The sequence below is a fragment of the Trichechus manatus genome, unplaced genomic scaffold (assembly GCF_000243295.1).
Source record: "Trichechus manatus latirostris isolate Lorelei unplaced genomic scaffold, TriManLat1.0 scaffold00001, whole genome shotgun sequence".
Lineage (NCBI taxonomy): Eukaryota > Metazoa > Chordata > Mammalia > Sirenia > Trichechidae > Trichechus > Trichechus manatus.
In genome coordinates, this window is record NW_004443937.1 from 17,731,674 (window position 1) to 17,750,659 (window position 18,986).

The 18,986-nt window shown below is 51.4% G+C and overlaps 1 protein-coding gene across 2 annotated transcripts in view; it reads left to right on the forward strand.

The window, feature by feature from the left end:
* The window catches only part of MGLL (monoglyceride lipase), a 119,099-nt gene extending 107,320 nt beyond the window's left edge, over positions 1-11,779 (forward strand). The window contains exons 6-8 of one of the 2 annotated variants that reach the window (XM_023725314.1): positions 7,207-7,422; positions 8,399-8,475; positions 10,944-11,779. In XM_023725314.1, the coding sequence (XP_023581082.1) occupies positions 7,207-7,422; positions 8,399-8,475; positions 10,944-11,169 (519 nt within the window). In that variant the 3' untranslated portion in view covers positions 11,170-11,779. Of the gene's footprint in view, positions 1-7,206; positions 7,423-8,398; positions 8,669-10,943 lie in introns of those variants that run through there. The other variant, XM_004368401.2, reaches the window with a different exon arrangement.
* The last annotated feature ends 7,207 nt before the right edge of the window (positions 11,780-18,986 follow it).

The following is an 18,986-nucleotide window of genomic DNA, read 5'->3' on the forward strand; positions in this document are numbered from 1 at the left end:
GGTGGTCCCTCCTCTCTTCTCTCTGAATGGTGGTGCCTCCTCTCTTCTCTCTGAATGGTGGTCCCTCCTCTCTTCTCTCTGAATGGTGGTGCCCCTGCCCCCCACCTTGCCTGGCCGTCTCAGAGCACCGGGATCACCTTCCTTCTCTCTTCTCCAGATGGAGTGGAGCATGGTGCATGCTTCAGAATGCAGCAGGTGGAGCAGACTGCCTGGGTCCCTAACCTGGCTCCACCCTGCGTTTGCTGTGTGACTTGGGAGAGTCGCTTAAGCTCTCTGGGTTTCAGTTTCCTCATGTGTAAAATGGTAATCATAATAATAGCTCCTACATCGTAGGGTTCCATGAGGATTAAACGAGCAAACACAAGTAAAGCACTAACACAGTGCCTGGCGCAGAGTGTGTGTTCACTACTTTTAATAGCGTTCTAATTAAAAATGTAACATTGCATTCCATCACAGAACAGAGTGGGAAAAAATAGGTCAAGAGATGTGAGTGTCGGGGTGGTGCTGAGATTTTGCTCCGCTAAGAGTGTAAGAGGGCTCCCAGCTGTGGTTGCAGCTGTATTTACTGCTCTGTAATGTGGGGTTTCTGCCCACAGAGAGATACTGTGTTCAAATGCAGACGCCCCAGTCGGCCTGTTCCCGGCTGTCAAGTTCACATTTGCGGAGGGCCCTGGGAGCCCCAGAAAGAAGGGGAGGTGCCGGCAGGTGGCTAAAACATGCAGGTGGCCAGGAAAATGTCCACTGCTTGTGAAACTTAGTACATAAGAAACTTTTGAGGTCCTCCTGATGGGGAAACTGAGGCCCAGGAAGATGTCTCCAGAACAGAGCAGCTCTCCTGCCCTTGTTGCTCGGAGTCAGGTCCAGATGCCACCCACAAAAAAGCCATCACAAAAGCCACTGTGGGCTGACCCCAGCCTGGCACTGCAGCAACAGCATCTCCGTTAACCTCACCACCATCCTTGGAGGCACTGGCACGCTCACCCTCATTCCGTAGATAAGCAGATTGAGTCTCGGGAGAAGAGCCTTGCCCACATCACACAGCTGGCATGCCTCATCCCCCTCCTGTCTTCTTCTCCTCATTTATCAACCCCCAGGGGTCCCAAGTTATTTTAAGGTGAAAAGGCGTGGAGTCTCAGTCAAGGGAGTCATCCACAGAAGTCAGTCACCTGGCACTAAGATGCAGTCCCTCGTCCCTGGGGCTGCAGCTTGGGCTCCTGCCTCCAGCTGGTATCACCCCTAAATGGCTCCTCTCATTTAGCATAATGTTTTCAGGGTTCATCCACGTCATAACATGCATCAGAAGTTCATTTCTTTTTAAGGCTAATAATATTTCAAAGATGTCACTTTAAGGACTAAAGTGCGCCTGACCCAAGCCAGGGTGTTTTCAGTTGCCTCATATGCGTGCAAAAGCTGGACAATGAATAAGGAAGACAGAAGAAGAATTGATACCTTTGAATTATGGTGTTGGTGAAGAATATTGACTATACCATGGACTGCCAGAAGAACAAACAAATCTGTCTTGGAGGAAGTACAGCCAGAATGCTCCTTAGAAAGGAGGATGGCGAGACTTCGTCTTATGTACTTTAGACATATTATCAGGAGGGACCAGTCCCTGGAGAAAGGCATCATGCTTGGTAAAGTAGAGGGTCAGCCAAAAAGAGGAAGAACCTCAATGAGATGAATTGACACAGTGGCTGTAACAGGGGGCTCAAACATAGCAACGATTGTGAGGATGGCGCAGGACCAGGCAGTGTTTCTTTCTGTTATACATACGGTTGCTATGAGTTGGAACTGACTCAACATACCTAACAACAACAACATTCCATTGAATGCATGTACATTTTGTTTAATCATTCATCTGTTATTGAATGTTTGGCTTGTTTCTACCTTTTGGTTATTGTGAATAGTGCTGTTATTTGTGTACAAGTACACCAGCTTCTCGCTTATCGACATGGTTAGGTTCCAAAGACCAGGCCGTTATGTGAAAATCTGCGTTATGCAAAAATGGAGGATGACCACATCAGATCACAAAATGGAGGATGGCTACATCCTTACATAACTGCCAAATTACATCATTACATAACTGCCAAACCACTGAGAATCTTGGCCCCGCCAGGATGACACATAACCTTAACTATCACAGCCAGCCTTATTCTCACCTTGCACCTCAACATTCATTACTGCCAGATGTGCATCATTAATGTGAAAAATAGTCAGAGAGTAGATTTTTCACTATTCTCATAGACCTGAAATGTCAGATAACAAGATAGTAAGTGAGGAGTAGGTGTATTTGTTTGAGTACCCATTTTCAGTTCTCTTGGATATATACCTCGGAGTGGAATTGCAGGGTAATATGGTAACTCTGTTCAATTTATGGAGGAATCACCAAACTGTTTTTCAAACTGACTGCACCATTTTATATTCCCACCAGCAGAGCATGAAAGTAACAGTTTCTCCACATCCTCACCAATACTTGTTATTTTTTGTTTATCTGGCAATAGCCCTGGTGGCACAATGGTTAAGCGCTCAGTTGCTAACCGAAAGATCTGCGGTTCGAACCCACCAGTGACTTTACGGAAGAAAATATCTGGCAATCTGCTTCCGTATACATTACAGCCTAAGAAATGTTATGGGGCAGTTTTCCTCTGTCCTGACTCCACAGCATACAGTGGCAGCAACAGTGGGTGTGACGTGGTATCTTATTGTAGTTTTGATTTACATTACCCAGTAACTAATGATGTTGAGCATCTTTCATGTGCTTATTGGCCGTTTGTGCATCTTCGTTGGAGAAATGTCTATTCAAGTCCTTTGCCCATTTTTTGATTAGTTTGTCTTTTTGTTGTTGAGTTCAGGAGGACTTCATATATTCTGAGCACTAGACCCTTATCAGCTGGAAGATTTGCCAATATTTTCTTCTGTTCTTTAGGTTGTCTTTTCACTTTCCTGATGGTCTTTGGTTCTGAATGGGCTCATTTGCTAACCAGTGCTCTGGGCTTGGGCCTGCTCTGGGCGAGTGACCCGTCCTTCTCCTTCCTGGACTACAGGACACATTTCTGGAACTCACAGGCAAAGAGGACTTTTGGAGAGTTTAGATCTTAGGCTTTCAGAAAACAAAGGTCGCTGTGATTGGGCAAAAATGGCCCTTTGAGGAGAGGGTTTGGGCCCGCTGAGCCTCGGTTTTCCCATCTGGCGTAGTCGGTGCCAGGGCATTGGGCAGAAAGGAGGCTGAGGCCTGGCTCTGTGCTGTAGTGCATCCAGCCGGATCTGCTGGCCCCAGTCCTCCCCTGCCCCTCCCTACGGCGGGCTGCAGTTCACACACTAGTGCCCCACCTTTTCCCCTGAACATCTGGCCGCTCCCTTCCCTCTCAGGCCCAGAATAGGCCATTGTGTAAACCGGACCTGCGTGATCAAGATGGGGAAATGGAGGGAAGATCAGGAATCCTCTTGGGCTGTCAGAGCAATTAAACCTGTGAGCAGACTCCCAGAGGGGCAGTACTCGCCTGAGACAAGGCCGGTCAGGACCACTTTGTGAAAGGGGGACCTGGGAGCTCTGCCCTCTCTGCAGTCATGTGACTCATCACCAGGGCAAGCCTCTCGTCCATTTGTCATCCAGTCCCTCAGGAGTACTGTGAGGAAACACGCTTTAGATTGTTAGCCAGGGCCTGAGTCAGACCACTGCTGCATCCAGTATCCAAAATAACAGTGGTTTCACAGGAGAGAAGCTTATTTCTCTGACAGTGGTGTCTCAGTGTGAGGGGGTTTCCAGAGTGTTGGCCTTTCCACGTGGTCCCAAATAATGTCTCCCTACTCTGTGCATGTCCCAGCCACTGGAAAGAGGAGAGGAGAAGGGAGGAGAAGCCCTTGACCAGATGGTGCACACAGCACTTCTGCTTCCTTCTTATTGGGCAGACTTGGTCACATGGCCACACCTAGCTGCAAGGGATGCCCGGATATGTAGCCTTCATCTTGGGTGCACCCAACTAAACATCAAGGGTTCTGTAGGGGACAGGAATTAGGCAGATTATTAACCTATCTGTGCCTCAGTTTCCTCATCTCTGAAACAGGGATTATGATAGCCATTTCTCATTCAGGGTGGTTATAAAGCTTAAATGAGTTATCACATGCAGAACACTTAGTGTCAAACACAGAGGAAGAGCTCAGAAACGTTTGTTGTTGTTGTTATCAGTTGACATGGAGTAGGCTCCACCTCATGGCAGCCCACGTACAGCAGAACGAAACAGTGCCCGGTCCTGCGCCATCTTCACAATCATTCGTATGCCCAAATCCATTGTTGTAGCCGCCACGTATTTTGACTGCCTTCCAACTTAGGAGGCTCATCTTCCAGCACCATATTAGATGATATTTTGTTGTGATCCATAGGGTTTGCATTGGCTAATTTTTGCAAGTAGATCTCCAGACCTTTCTTCCTAGTCTACCATAGTCTGGAAGCTCCACTGAAACCTGTCCACCATGGGTGACCCTGCTAGTATTTGAAATACTGATGGCATAGCAACATGCAAATCACCACAGTATGACAAACTGAGAGATGGGTAGTGGTCAGAAGTGTTAGCTTTGTTATTTTTATTAAGTGAGATCCCACCTGTAAAGTCCCTGCAAAGAGAGCACAAGAGTGTGTCCAGCAGATGGTGGGGCAGTTGTTCCTGCTCTTGCTGTTCTCAGTGTCAGGACTCACCAACTCCCATCTGGCACACTCTTATGGGCACTACAGCCCTCCTCGCAAATAGGGCCCCTGCAGGCCCTGCACACCCTCACCCTGCAGCCTCGGCCGTGCACCGCCCAGTGCACTGCCTGCCAGTCCCTTGGCCGCTCAGCCCCCAAGCAGATGGCCTGCCCTGCAGGAGTCACGCCAGCTCAGCTGCAGGAAGTTGCTAATCCTTGTCGTGTGGCTTTTCACAAACAGTCTGGTTTGCAGTGCTTGGTCCCCAGCATGGGGAGGACTTAGGAATAGCAGCTGGGAGGTGGCCCCAGGACAGCCTGCCCCTCTTGGCTTGATTCCAGATTCTTGCCAAGGCCTGTAGTGGTGGTCACAGAAGGGGGATGCAGCCCACCTTGGAGAAGTCCGGGTCAGAGCACAGGTGACACCCTCCCAGCCTCATGGGGCAGCCAGGAGCACGTTTCCTTGCAGAATCCCTGCTTCTGGTCCGTGCCCTCCTGCCTCCTGCACCCGGCCCAGCCCCAGCCCCAGCACCCATGCAGTATCCCTGCTCCTGGTCCTTGCCCTCCTGGCCACCCTCCCCCCCTCCACCCAGCCCTAGCACCCATGGCACTTCTCTGCCAGCCTCGAACATGTAACTTCCTGTCAAGGAGGAAAGAAGCGGGTAAAGGAGCAAGAAGCCTCCCAGCTGCCCATTTGGACCTGAGAGACTTCTAGAAACTTCTCATCCAGATTCTGTGGGGCAGATGATCCCCTGAACTGCCCCACAGAGGCAGGAGGAGTGAAGCCAGAGATGCAGGGAGAGCAGGGCAGACACCAGAGCAGCTCTGCGAAGGCTGGGCCAGGTTCTGAGTCACCAGCGGGAACGTCAGAGTCAGGGCAAGCACTCTGCAGACAGGCCTCCTGCCCCAGAGGCCCAGCGGCCCGGGCTTGGAGCCCCAGAGGCCAAGACCAGCCCTCTACTGTGCTCCACATGGGACCACCGATCAGAGCCCCACTCAGGGACGTTCCAGACCCTCACGCTGACCCACACTCCCACAAGGCTCCCACTGCTCCAGCAGGTGACCGTGTCCCGTCTCCATTCGGGCCACTCAGCCACCGCCCGCCCAGAGGAGTATCGGGGAGACAGACTTAAAGAAGCTAAATCCACATGATGAACCGAAACCTCTTCAGAGCCATGGTGGAGTGGAATAGTCAAAGTCGATAATACGATGGTTTTATGTAAAAAAATACAGATTCATACTTGAAGTTTCCTACAGCATCCGTGCGTATGTGAGATGGCATGGAACAAAATCAGGGTGACAAGCACCCAAACAGTGCAGCCCAGGCCATTGGAGCAGCCGTGCACCGTGGGGTACGTGGGGGGACCGGCTTCATTTTGCTTCACTCACTGCTTCCAGCCATGGCCCATCTGATGATGATGATGGTGAGACGCTGAACAGCCAATTATTGCATGGCGCCCACTCTGCACACTCACAGGGCGCTGTTCCAAGCACTTTACATAAAATGAACGTTTGTGGTGACCCTGGGAGGAAGGTACTGTTAACACCCACGTTCTGCAGATGAGGAAACTGAGGCCCAAGAAGGTGATGGAGCCTCCAAACCTCTCCTTCCTGTCTCTTCACCACCCCTTGGGCAGAGTCCATGGCTGCTCAGCTAGACTAGTGGAAACTTTAATTTCATCCCCCCCACCGCCACTTGCTTTCTGGTGCTAAAGTGGAGGGGAAGGACCAGGAAAGGTAGGCTTGGGGCCTTGGCCTCAGCTGAGCTGGCAGCCAGCACTGACCAGCAGCTGGCATCTCTAGTGGGCACCCAGTGCTGGCTGCCCAGGAGTCCACTTCGCATCTTCAGGGAGCCCTGCAGACCACCCTACCACACTGCCCCCGACATAGAAGATGGGTGCCAACTTGACTCCCCCCACCCTGCACCCCACACCTGGTGCTGCGAGCATCCCCTCACCTCACGGACACCTTCCACAGAGTCCTAGAGCCCCCTAGCTGTGCCCCCACCTTCTCCCCTGCCCAGGGTGTCAGGCAGACCACCTTCCCCATCTGGGGCCCGAGCAGTGCCCCTGGGAGACCCCAGAGCTTGTCATCAGAGACTCCCTTTCCCGCCTTGTTTGGGAGGGAAGGCCACAGCTTTCCCAGTCAGACTGCTGACCCCTTTCTGTGCTTCCAATCTTAAGCTGAGTCAATGGCATGGCCGAGTGGAAGGACACCTTCCGGGAGGGCAGCGAGGAAGCCCTTGTCATCTGTCATGAGTGTGGGCTTTAGGAATACATGGGACGGGGCTGTCAGAGGGACTTTAACCTTAACTGCAGTACATGTGCAACTGAAACTCAATTTAAAAGGAAACCAACAGTCCCTAACCCACTGCACTCCCTGCCTCCCAACCGCAGTGTACCCCCACTGCCCACAAGCCCAACCAAGCCAGCTGGGCAGGACAGATGGGAAAGCTCCCAGGAAACCCACTGGGCCTGGTGGGGAAAGCCCCACCCAGAGCTAACGGGCACCCCTTCTCCTGCCTTCCAGGTGGACCTGTACAACGCGGACCCACTGATCTGCCGGGCGGGGCTGAAGGTGTGCTTCGGCACCCAGCTGCTCAATGCCGTCTCACGGGTGGAGCGAGCCCTCCCCAAGCTGACCCTGCCTTTCCTGCTGCTCCAGGGCTCTGCAGACCGCCTGTGTGATAGCAGGGGAGCCTACCTGCTCATGGAGCAAGCCAAGAGCCAGGACAAGACACTCAAGGTGAGCGCAGCCACTGCCCTGCTGCCCAGGGCGGCAGAAGGAGGCAGCCCTGCAAGTGCATCAGCCAGGTCCCAGTAGGGTGCAGGGCCAGCCTGGCCCATTGGGAGGCAGATGCTAGGAGCACGTGGCATCTATGAATTATCAGAGGGCACACAGTCCTTTGTGACTATTCTGTGTGGATGCACTTGAAGGGAAGAAGGAAAGAACAGCTAGAAGATTTTACGGTCAGGAATGAACCCACAGCTGGGTATTGAGAAAACCAAAAAGAAGGTCCTCAGCTTCATCCTGCCCATGACCGAAGGGCGTCAGCTCTCAACGGCTGTCCCAAGGGCTCTGGGCATGCGAGGGCTGGCTGGACAGAGCAGAGTCTTGTCTGCAGGGAGGAGGGGGATTTTTGCAAGAGCTGGGCCTGCAGAGGGAGGGGCCAGGGACCAAGCCTGTAGCCTGTGTGGCATAATGGGTGTGAGAGGCCTAAGGGACTAAGCAAGAGGCCTTCCAAGCTGGAAGGTGGTGTTTTGGGCTGGGGATGTACTCTTCTGTTTTTCTGGATGGACTAGGAAAAGCCCCCAGCTGGGCAGTGGGAGGGGAACGGGGATAGAGAACTCTTTCCTGAGCACCGACTACACTAGGCCGGTGATTTTTGATCCTTAAAATGGTCCTTTGTGGCCCATTGGTCAGGCCACACCCCAGGGGGCACCATGCACATCCCTGTCCTTGGGATTGGCGCCCCTGTGACACTGTGTGTGGAGGCCCTCGGCCCAGTGCCATTTTTCACTAGGTTACACAGAGAGTAGATAACTCACGTAAGGGATTGATCAGGATTCAGACTCGGATCTTTTACCCCAAGCCCACCATCCTTTGTGTCTAGAGGACACAGGAGACCCTACCCCTGCCTGTGGTCCCCCAGTCTCAAGGCCACCAGAGACCCCACCCCACCTGTGGGCACCCTGATCTCCTGTGTTTCTCCTAATTGCAGATATATGAAGGTGCCTACCACGTTCTCCACAAAGAGCTTCCTGAAGTAACCAACTCTGTCTTCCATGAAATAAACATGTGGGTCTCTCAAAGGACACCTGTGGCAGGAGCCGGGTCCCCACCCTGAGTGCACTGGCCGGGCTACGGGCTCACAGCTGGGGGAAGCGGGCAGAGGAAGGGCAAGACGTGGCTTCTCGGATATGGCTCGCAAAAATATCACAAATTGGAGGAATTCTAATGTAATTTAGTAAAAAAAAAAAAAAAAAAAAAAGACATTCTTGTCATATACTAGGCCGACAGCCACTGGCTCTACCTTAAGGGGCAGACACCTTGTGCAAAAAAGGAAGAACGGTAACAGGCAGTTTTCAGAAAAGGAAATTTGCTGAAATGTCGTTAAAGTCAGCACAGCCTCTGCCCCACCTGAGTGTCTCCAGGATTTCCGATGCTCCTTGCAATTCCAGGCTGCAGCCATTTGATCCGATAGTTCATTAACCACTTGCCCCCGCCAGCCTTGCTTGGTGGCTCTCCGGCTGTGTGATGAGGGGGCTGCTGTACCCAGAGGCAGCTCCTCTGGACAGACTCGGTGCCCCTTCCGAGGCCCAGAAAATGCTTGCACCTCCTCACCATGAGTGCCACCCGTGACCACGTCCGTTCCTTTGTGGCCCAGCCCTAAGCCGGGCTTAGAGGTGGGAGGGAGGCTTAGCCCAGAAAGAGGAGCAACAAAGAAATCAGTCTTTCTCTTCCCCCACTGCCCCTTTCCCTCCTGGTAGGGGGGCATCACTGGGGGCGTATGTACCCAGAGGCTGCCTTCCTCGTTTAATCTTCCCGACACTATGAGAGGGAAATTATATTGAAGATGAAATGTTTAATATATAATGTATATCCTAAAGCATAGACTATTTGGGTGGGGGGCTGTGAGACCAGGGGAACTTGAAGGAACTTGAGGCAGGGGCTTCCGGCCCAGCCAAGGGGTCTTTTCCAGGGTCGGCGCTGACTGTGGCCCCTCACCACTGCCTTGGGCAGACGGGTGGGGTGAGGCCTGCTGAGGGCCCAGAAGGTTCCCATGTGTAGCTGCTCTGGAGACAGACAGGACCCCAGGCTCCTCCGCAGCTGCATGGGCCAAGCCCCTGGGAAGGGTCCTCGGAGCTGGTGCTGCTGTACAGGCGGGGCAGGCAGGGCTGAGGGCGGGTGGGACGCAGACACTCCGTGCCTGAGAGAAAGGCCAGGCCAAGCCTTTCCTGCAGTGGGTGCCCAGTGTGGCCTTCCTGACTTATGGGACAGGGGAGGAGTGCAGACAGTGGGGAGTTCCAGCTGGAGTGTCCCCAGACCCTCAGCTGGGCACCTGCTGCCCAGAGCTGCAGCAGGAGCCCACAGAGCTGGGCACACAGCTACCTCTGGTGGCGGGAGAGGGGAGTCCCAATGTGGTGGGTGCCCACTGCACCGCCTACAGGCCTCCTGCCTGACTGGAGTTGGCCACCTGCCCCATCAACCACCCACTGATCCCAGGGGCAGGCGATCCCGATACCTGAGCACAGGCCAGGCCCAGCTTTTCTCAGGTATCCATCCCACCCTGCCCCCAGCCCTGCGTCCTTACAGGCCACAGCAATAAACGGGGTTACCGGCCCACCAGAACTACTTCCACTTTCAAATGGGATTTTCTTTACCTCATCAGGCGAATGAGTGGCAAATAGGGTTCTGGGTGGGGGGCCGAGTTGTCCACCGCCAGCCCCCACCCATAGGTTTTGTTCCCGCCAAGCCATGGGAAGCAGCCACCACTTCCCTCAAAACATCAAGGCTAGGGGCTTGGGCCGGAAACCCCCGTTCTTCCATCACCCACCCGTGCTCTTCTCAGGGCTTATCCTGGGTCCCTAGGTGAGGGTTACTCCATGCCTGGGGCCTAGGGGCCTGTGCTTTCCTGCCCCTGGCCCCTAAGCATGCCAGCGCCCCTCAGGCCAAGGACCCAGACCCCAAGGGCAGGTGGGGCGGGGCACGGGTGCTGGCCAGCAGGATCCCCACAGAGCAGTTTCCATGACCCCACCTGATTTCTGTGGCTCCTCTTTGGAGGAGAAAATGTAAAAAAAGATGCATTGAGAGAGGTCAGCCGCACTGGGCAGCTGGGCAGCTGCTGGATGCTTCTGCTTCTCAGCCCAGGAGAGGCAGAAGCTCCATCTGCAGCCCACCCGGCACGGAGCTCAGCCTTGTCCCACAGGCTCCCCGGGAGCTGTGACAACGCTGCCCCAGGCTCCACAGCCGCCGCCCCTAAGCTCGGCAGTGCCATTTCCCATAAAGTACCCCAAGCAGGGTCAGCTAGGGACCCTCAGCTGCATGACGTTCTTAAGCTCTTACAGAGGCACAGACACATTCCATCACATTGACTTGTCTGGTTAAAGAACCACCTACATTAAAAAGAAGAAAATCATCTGAAATCCAGACTGTCTCATATAAGCTGGAAGAAGGGCAGGGCTTGGTCCACCATGCCCCACTGAGTGGGTAGCCATCTGTCTGAAGCCATCAGGGTCACTGCAGGGATGTGTCGTTCCTTGCAGGCTGTGTGGATCTGGCCTGGAGTCACCTCAGCATTCTCAGGAGGCCAGCGGAGCTGTGCAGAGGAACCTGGTTTTAGAAGCGGTGCTAGGTCACACCCTGCTGGCCTTGAGAAGGAGGAGGAGGAGGGCAAAGGCCAGGGGCCCTTGGAGAGAGAGGCAGCCAATCCTGGTTCCATCTGGGTGCAGGATCCCAGTAATGGGGATGTTGGCCCAAGCCCTGGTATGAACACAGCACCTTTCCGTTGGCCCCCAGCGTACTCTTGTCCATGCAGGAGTGGATACATGCCTAAAAGCCTGTATGGGAAAGATGCTGCCTGCAACCAGTGGAGATCCCAGCCTGGGCTTTGTGGGGATCCTACCCCCACTCTTTGCAGGGATGTGTGATAGGCAGCATCCTCCGCCGTAGCAGCCCTAAGCTTCTGGAAGGCACCTGAGAGCACTGCAGGTGGGTGGCCACCTGGCCCACTCCGCACCCCATCGAGGGCCCGTGGGCTGTCTCACACTCTTCTTTCTCTCCGGATGATTGCTAACATAGTCCTATTAAGATCACCATGATTTCCCAAGCAATTTACCAGTTTGTAATTGTCACTGCAGCTCTGCCACATCCCTACGTATATGCTGTGCGTGGGGGCCATGTTATCACTTTAGAACTATTAAAGGAACCAATGTATGCTACAGTTAATCCTAATAAACCAGATGTTTTCTGAGTGCTGTCTGTCCGTCTGTCTCCACGGGCCAGGACCCTGGGCTACACCACGCTCTGCAGAGAGAACAAGAGGCCTTCTGCCAGGCAGTGTGGAGAGACTCAGCTGGCTGCCCACACTGCGCTGGTCACCCAAAGCAGACACAGGCAGTCCTCCAGCCAGCCCACGTGGGCAAGCCTCACTCACTTCGTTGTCACTCGGGGCCGGCCCTTGGGCCAGGCTCTCCCTCAGGCTCACTTTCCTGGCTTCTGCAGCTCTGGGAAGGGGTGGAGCGTTCGCACCTACACCCAGGCCCGCCCATGAGCTCTAGACTGGGATGACACTCCCTTAACTGCCCACGTGGGTGTCCAGAAACAAACTCCTGATCTCCGCCCTCAGCCTCTCCATCACAAGCTGTGGGGCCCCAACACCACCCTGTCCCCACATGGATCCATCAGCAAATCCTGTTGGCACTACCTTCAGAATACATCCAGAATCCAGTCACTCTTCTTTGGCCCCCCCCATAGCTGTCCCCATCACCCCTGCCTGGACAACGCACAGCATCCTCAGAGGTCCCTGCCCCCTTCAGTCTGTTCCCAGACAGCCACCAGGGGGCACTGTTAGCCATGAGTCAGGCCAGGTCCCTGCTCTGCTCACAGTCCCCAACAGCTCCATCTCATCCACAAGGGGCATCACTGCCCTGCCTCCCCCACTGCCCGTTCTCACTCTCCCCACCCCTGCAGGCACTCCCGCACCTCTTTGAGGACCCTGCCAGATGCCCCTTCTCCCTGCGCTTGGCCTGACCACCTTATCTCCGTCCCCCACGTGACCACCCCTCCCCTGTCCTGCTTGTTGCATCTGAAATGAAATGCTGAATGTTTCGTGTGCTCATTTGGTTACTGGCTCTGCCCACTGGAACCTGGGCTCCAGAAGGGTGTCCTCAGTGCCAGGACCCCTTCTGGTTCCCCGTGGGTGCCCAGCAGACATGTGGTTAATGAAGGAATGAGTGAGGGAATGCTTCCTGGCCAGGCATTGAGCTAGGCACTGGGGGCAGGGGTGCAGAGCTGGCTTCTAGGGCATGCGGCCAGCACTCCACAGGGCCCTGCACTTAGAAGGGTCCACGTTGGCTTTAATGCTCTGCTGTTGCTGCCTTGGAATTCTTAATATTTTTGAATAAGGGGCCCAACATCACATCTTGCTCTGGGCTCTGCAAATATGTAGCCAGTCGGTGTAGGTGACCAGAGTTAGCCTCTGCCCTCACTGAGGGCCCAGCCCTGGGCGGATCCCCCCTCTCACGCATGGACAGAAGAGAACGTTGTCCTTTCTCTCGAGGCGTAACAGTCTACTGACATCCAGCTGCATCCAGCCGCCTCCCTGCAACCTCCCTTTATTAAACCTACAGCCGATGTCCTAGGTGTGCTGGCTCTCATCCCTCCCCGGTGAACATTCCTGACTTTTTCGGAGCTCTGCCGGGCTCTGTGCTCTGCCCTGGGAATTTGGTGACGAGCAGGTGGATGAAGAGTGACACGAATCCTACACAACAGAGGCCTGGTGGGGAGGACAGGAGCGATGATGAGAGCACGTAGGGGCATTGGCCCCGCCGGGTCTGCACAGCTTTCTGGGGAAGCTCTGTGGAAGAGCTGAGAGATGAGCAGAGGCGGCCAGGAGAAGGGGGACAGCAGGGAAGGACTCTAAGCAGAGGGAACTCCAGCAAGGCCTTGGAGGTGGAGAGGGACTTTCAGGACAGCTAGAGCACAGGGTGAAGGGGTGTGTTCAGCGGGGTCCCTGCCAGAAACAGAGTCCCCTCAAAAGCATTTCCCCAAGGATAGTTTAGTAAACAGGCTCTTTAGTGAGGTGTGGGCAGAGTTAAAGGACCAATGGGGACAGTGTAGTGCCCTGGGACTAGCAACAGTTACCCCGTGAGGAAGTTGTTATTGGAACACAGACAAAGAAAGCATAAGGTGTGGGAGAGGAGCTGCTGGTCAAGGCTGTGGCCTTAGTAGGGGACACAGCCACGACCAAGTGGAGGCTGGCAGGGAGCCTCCAGCTTCCTTCTCTTCTATTTCCTGGTCTCCCAGGCTTTCTTCTTCATTGCTCTGCAGTCTTGAGTACATGTCTTCTATCTCATGGTCTAAGATGGCCACCCCAGCTCCAGCCACCACATCTTCATTCCAGCCTGGAGGAAGGAGAGAAAAGGAAAGGGGCAGGCATGCTCCTTTCAAGGGAATAAACCAGAAATCACGTCTAATATTTCTGCTCAGATCTAGAATCTGGTCACAGGGTCACATCTAAAAGCAGTGGAGGCTGGGAAGTGAGCTGTGTGTCAGCAGAAAATGAACAAAAGACCAGATATTGAATACCAACAGGTTCTGCACAGGGGCCCAATGTGTGCGCTGAAGGCTTCATTGGGGGCAGCCTGGACTCTGATACCTGCCCATGAAGGCAGCGCAGGTGCGGTGTGGGGTGGAGGGAGACACCTGGGAGGCACAGAGGGGAGTTAGGGCTGGACTGGGGCAGGGCCTTGGGGATGGACAGAGAAGGGGAGACTGAAGAGGTAGAATAAGCAACATTTGGTGACCAACTAGATTTGAGGGCCAAGGACCTGGGAGAGAATATAACGCAAACACATCTCCAAAAAATTCTGTGGGTGAGAAAAGGTTACAGAATATGCCCAAGTTGCCTGTGCTACATCTTCCAGAAAGGACCAGAAGTTCACAGTGATTGAGCCCTCCTGCTGGGGCTTCTTTGCAGGCACCTCATTTAATTTTCATGCCAGTGCTAGATAGTTGCTGTGTTGCTCCCATTTAGACTGGTAAGTACAGTGAGGCTTCAAGGGATCCAGTGATTTGCTCAAGCCACTAGAAAAGGCCGAGTTCAAGCCCAGGTCCACAGGGCAGGACACCCTGGCTGCCCAAAGAGGAGGAAGCCCATGTTGATTAAGCCCTCAGATCTTAAACCACCCAGAAGGGAGTCCTTATTGCTAGCGGATGGCTTCCGGGCTCAGAGGTAGAACTCCCAATACCGCTTCCTCCAGAAGTCCCTGCCTCTGAACCTGCGTTCCAAACAGTCCCAACCAAGGGGCCCAAGTAACACCCACCCCAGGACCAGCTCACAAACCAGAGGAATCAAGAGAATCTTGTCCTTTCACCCAAACGATGTTACAGCAAATCTCCTGGCCCAAGGACTCCATGGCAGGAAGACACAACCCCCCTGCCTGACAGAGCTAGAAAACATGCAGACTCCAACCTGCTCCTCCCCTGGCTCCACAAAGGGTTTCAGGCAGTTCACAAAAGGTGCTTACAACATGATCAGATAGGCAGGCAGAAGATCAAGGCCAAGGAAAGTATTAAAAATATTTAAAGATTAAATAAAACCAGGGAAGTGATAACAGTCAGAGGCCAGGCCCCAGTTATGTGGACCTGGATGATGGCACAAAAGTGCTTTCAGCAGCAAGTAAGACTGTGGGTTAGGGTTAAGTTAGGACCAGGCTAGGGGGTTAGGGTTAAGTTAAGGTTAGGGTTAGGGTTAGGGTTAAGGTTAGGGTTAGGTCAGTGTTAGTTTAAGGGGGCACTAAGAAACTCAGTCATCAAGATAAATAATACTTTTATGCATGTTTTAAAAAATAAAAATTAATGCAAAAATGAAGATATAAATATGGTTGTGGATATTTCTACATAAATAATTGTAGGTGCTGTATGTATATTAATATAGCCAATAGAGCACACAAGGGCCACAGTCAGGGCAACTTCTTAAAGATAACCAAACATCTCATGGGATGAAGTTCCTAGGCTCGAAGGCGAAGGACTATAGATTCTGGGGACACCTATATCAATTGGCACAACATAGTTCATAAAGACAGTGTTCTGCATCCTACTTTGGTGAGTAATGTCTGGGGTCTTAAAAGCTTGCAGGCGGCTCTCTAAGATACAACTATTGGTCTCTTCCCATTTGGAGCAAAGGAGAGTGAAGAAAACGAAAAACTCAAGGGAGCAGTTAGTCCAAAAGACTAACAGACCATATGAACCACAGCCTACACAATCCCAAGACCAGAAGAACTAGATGGTGCTCAGCTACCACACTGACTACTCTGACTGGTATCACAACAGAGGGTCCCAGAGAGAGTGGGAGAAAAATGTAAAACAAAAAATCAAATTCACAAAAAAGAACAGACTTAAACTGGTCTGACAGAGACTGGAGGAACCCCCAAGACTATGGCCCTAAGACACCTGTGATGGTTAAGATTGTGTGTCAACTTGGCTGGGCCATGATTCTCAGTGTTTTAATGTAATCACTCCCATGAATGACTATACTGTGAGTAGCCAATCAGATGAAAGGGAGTCTCCTTGGAGGTGTGGCCTGCATCCATGTATAAGCAGACATTCTGGCTTTTTGCTCTCTCTGGATCCTGCAGCTGCTTCCTGTCATCTCATCTCCCATTCTTGGGACTTGAGCTGTCAGCTTATCTGCTGAACCTGGGATTTGTTGATCTGCACAGCCCGTGAGCGGGAGCCCTGCTCTCCAACCTGCCGATCTTGGGCTTGCCAGCTTCTGCAGCTGTGTGACTTGGGAGAGGCCTCTACCCACGGACTTGGGACGTTCTAGCCTCTACAATCATGTGAGCTGTTTCCTTGATATAATCTCTCTCTATATTTATACACTTTACTGCTTTTGCTTCTCTAGAGAACCCAGCCTAAGACAACATTCTTCTAAACCGGAACTGAAGCCATTCCTGGAGATCACCTTTCAGCCAAATAGAGAGGTCCATAAAATAAAAAATAACACCCATGAGGAATGTGTTCCTTAGAACAATCAATTACACAAGCTCAAAAGGACAACATTTGCCCAAAAGCAAAGAAGAAAAGGTAGGAAGGGGTAGAAAACCTGGAAGAAATGAAAAGGGGAACCCAGATTGGAAATGGAAGAATGTTGACACATTGAGGTAGGGGAATCCAACCAATGTCATGGAACACTTTATGTACAAACTATCAAATGGGAAACTAATTTTCTCTATAAACTTTCACCTAAAGCACAATAAAAATTTTTTTAAAAAATCATGATGAACAAAATATCAAAATCTTAAAGACAGGATCAGCATTACTGATTGTTCCTTTTGCCTTAACTTCCAGTATGGCTTAGGAGAGCACTGATACTGATCCTGTCTTTACTTAAGACTTTGATATTTTGTACATCAAGGATTTTTGCATTAATTTTTATTTTTTAAAAATAGTATTTATCTTGTTTACCGAGTTTTTTGATGCCTCCTTAAATTTTGCCCTACAGGGAAGAGCCTCACTCTCCTCACCCTAGACTTGGCTCTGGTTTGATTATTTTTTGTCAGGATAGTACTTGAAAAGTTATACCTCTTTACAGATAATTCCTCTTAATTTCAGTATAACAACTTTTTCACCCCAAAACTCACTAAATAAATATTCTGTAAGAAATGATATTTTGACATTATGGTTTCAAGCAAAGGCACACTCACCAATCTCACCGACATCCTAAGAAACCAGTTGGAACTGCATGTCATGTTCAGATGCACCCTCCATGCCCCAAAAAGAGGAGGAGGAGGCAATGTCCTTCAAGACACTTCCATCTGCTGTGCGCGTGTGCCATTTCCACATGTTCTGGTGCACTCGTGTGTAGCCTTTATTTTGCCCTGAAGGTATTTTCTGTGTTGTAACTTGGATCCACAATCAACGTCCACGGAAGCAGCAGTCAAGAAATCAAAAGACACATGGCATTGGGCAAATCTGCTGCAAAAGACCTCTTTAAAGTGTTGAAAACAACAAAGATGTCACCTTGAAGACTAAGGTGTGCCTGATCCAAGCCATGGTGTTTTCAATCACCTCATATGCATATGAAAACCGGACAATTAATAAGGAAGACTGAATATGAATTGATGCCTTTGAATTGTTGGTGTTGGCTGCCAAAAGAACGAACAATCTGTTTTGGAAGAAGTACAGCCAGAATGCTCCTTAGAAGCAAGGATGGTGAGACTATGTCTCACATACTCTGGACATGTTATCAGGAGGGATCAGTCCCTGGAGAAGGACATCATGCTTGGTAGAGGGCCAGCGAAAAAGAGGAAGACCCTCAACAAGACGGATTGACACAGTGGCTGCAACAATGCGCTCAAGCATAGCAACGATTGTGAGGATAGTGCAGGACCGGGCAGTGTTTCGTTCTGTTGTACGTAGGGTCGCCATGAGTCAGAACCAACTCAACAGCACCTAACAACTTTAAGTGAAATTTAAGTGTGTAAAAAAACGATAATCCCCCAAAATGTTGAAAAATTGAAAATAGAGAAGACTTCACCTTCCAAAGAAAAGCCACCCCTCTCTCGACACGGGCCACCTGCAACCATGTCCTCTTTTCTTCCTTTGTTACATTTTATGTGCAAAATTGCTATTTCCTTTCAATTGTTTATTTTTTCATTGTTGATCTACTTTTCCATCTATGAAAAGATTGGGAGTATTCTGAGTTGGGATAGAATGCCTATTTCACCTATTAAAATTTATGGAAATATTTTTCCATTTAATAATTTTTCACAAATGAGTTAAAATTAAGTGAGGAATAGATATGTATTTTTTTAATTCTGAAAGTAATACAACCACATTATAGAGACTCAAATGAGATGAAACCCCCAGCCCTCAGCACCTCTGCCTCCCACCATTGGGGGTGCTCTGTCATGTTTGAAGCCCATGGTCATCAGGTGCACCCCTCCCGCAGCCCTCACGACCTCAGCATCTCCCTGTGGTCACAAAGCCTCACTGACCATCTCCAAGGCAGCAGGAAGCCCTCTCCCACGTTTGCCACGGTTTCCTCCCCACATACTGCTCGCCAGCCTGTGTGTGATGCTTCCTGTTTATATGCAACACTGCACTGAACACCTTCATACAGAAAGCGTTTCCTCATTGCCCTGGCTTTTCCACCTCAGATTTCAAGGTTGCTGTGAAAATGAGGAACTCTGTGGTTGGGTGATGACATCCCCTCCCCCTGCATGCACACATGCACACGCAGACACACACACACACCCAGGGCACACCCAGGCCTCGCTCTGGGGGATGGTAGTTCTGGGGTTGTAACCTCCTGGCACGAATGCCATGGCTGGAGCACTTCACCATTTTTGCTGTATCAATGAACCACTAAAATATCGATTCCAAAGAAATCTGTTGTAAGTAGAAGCCTTATGATTTCAGATAACATCTGTGAAAAAACAGGTTTGATATACTAGTTCTTTTTTTTTCTAATACATATTAAAAGAAATGCATCGTAATTGAAATGATTTTTTTAACGTTTCGATCTCTTACATCCTGGCACACCAGGGGTTAGCATGTGGTCTGAGGTGTGACCTGTTGCT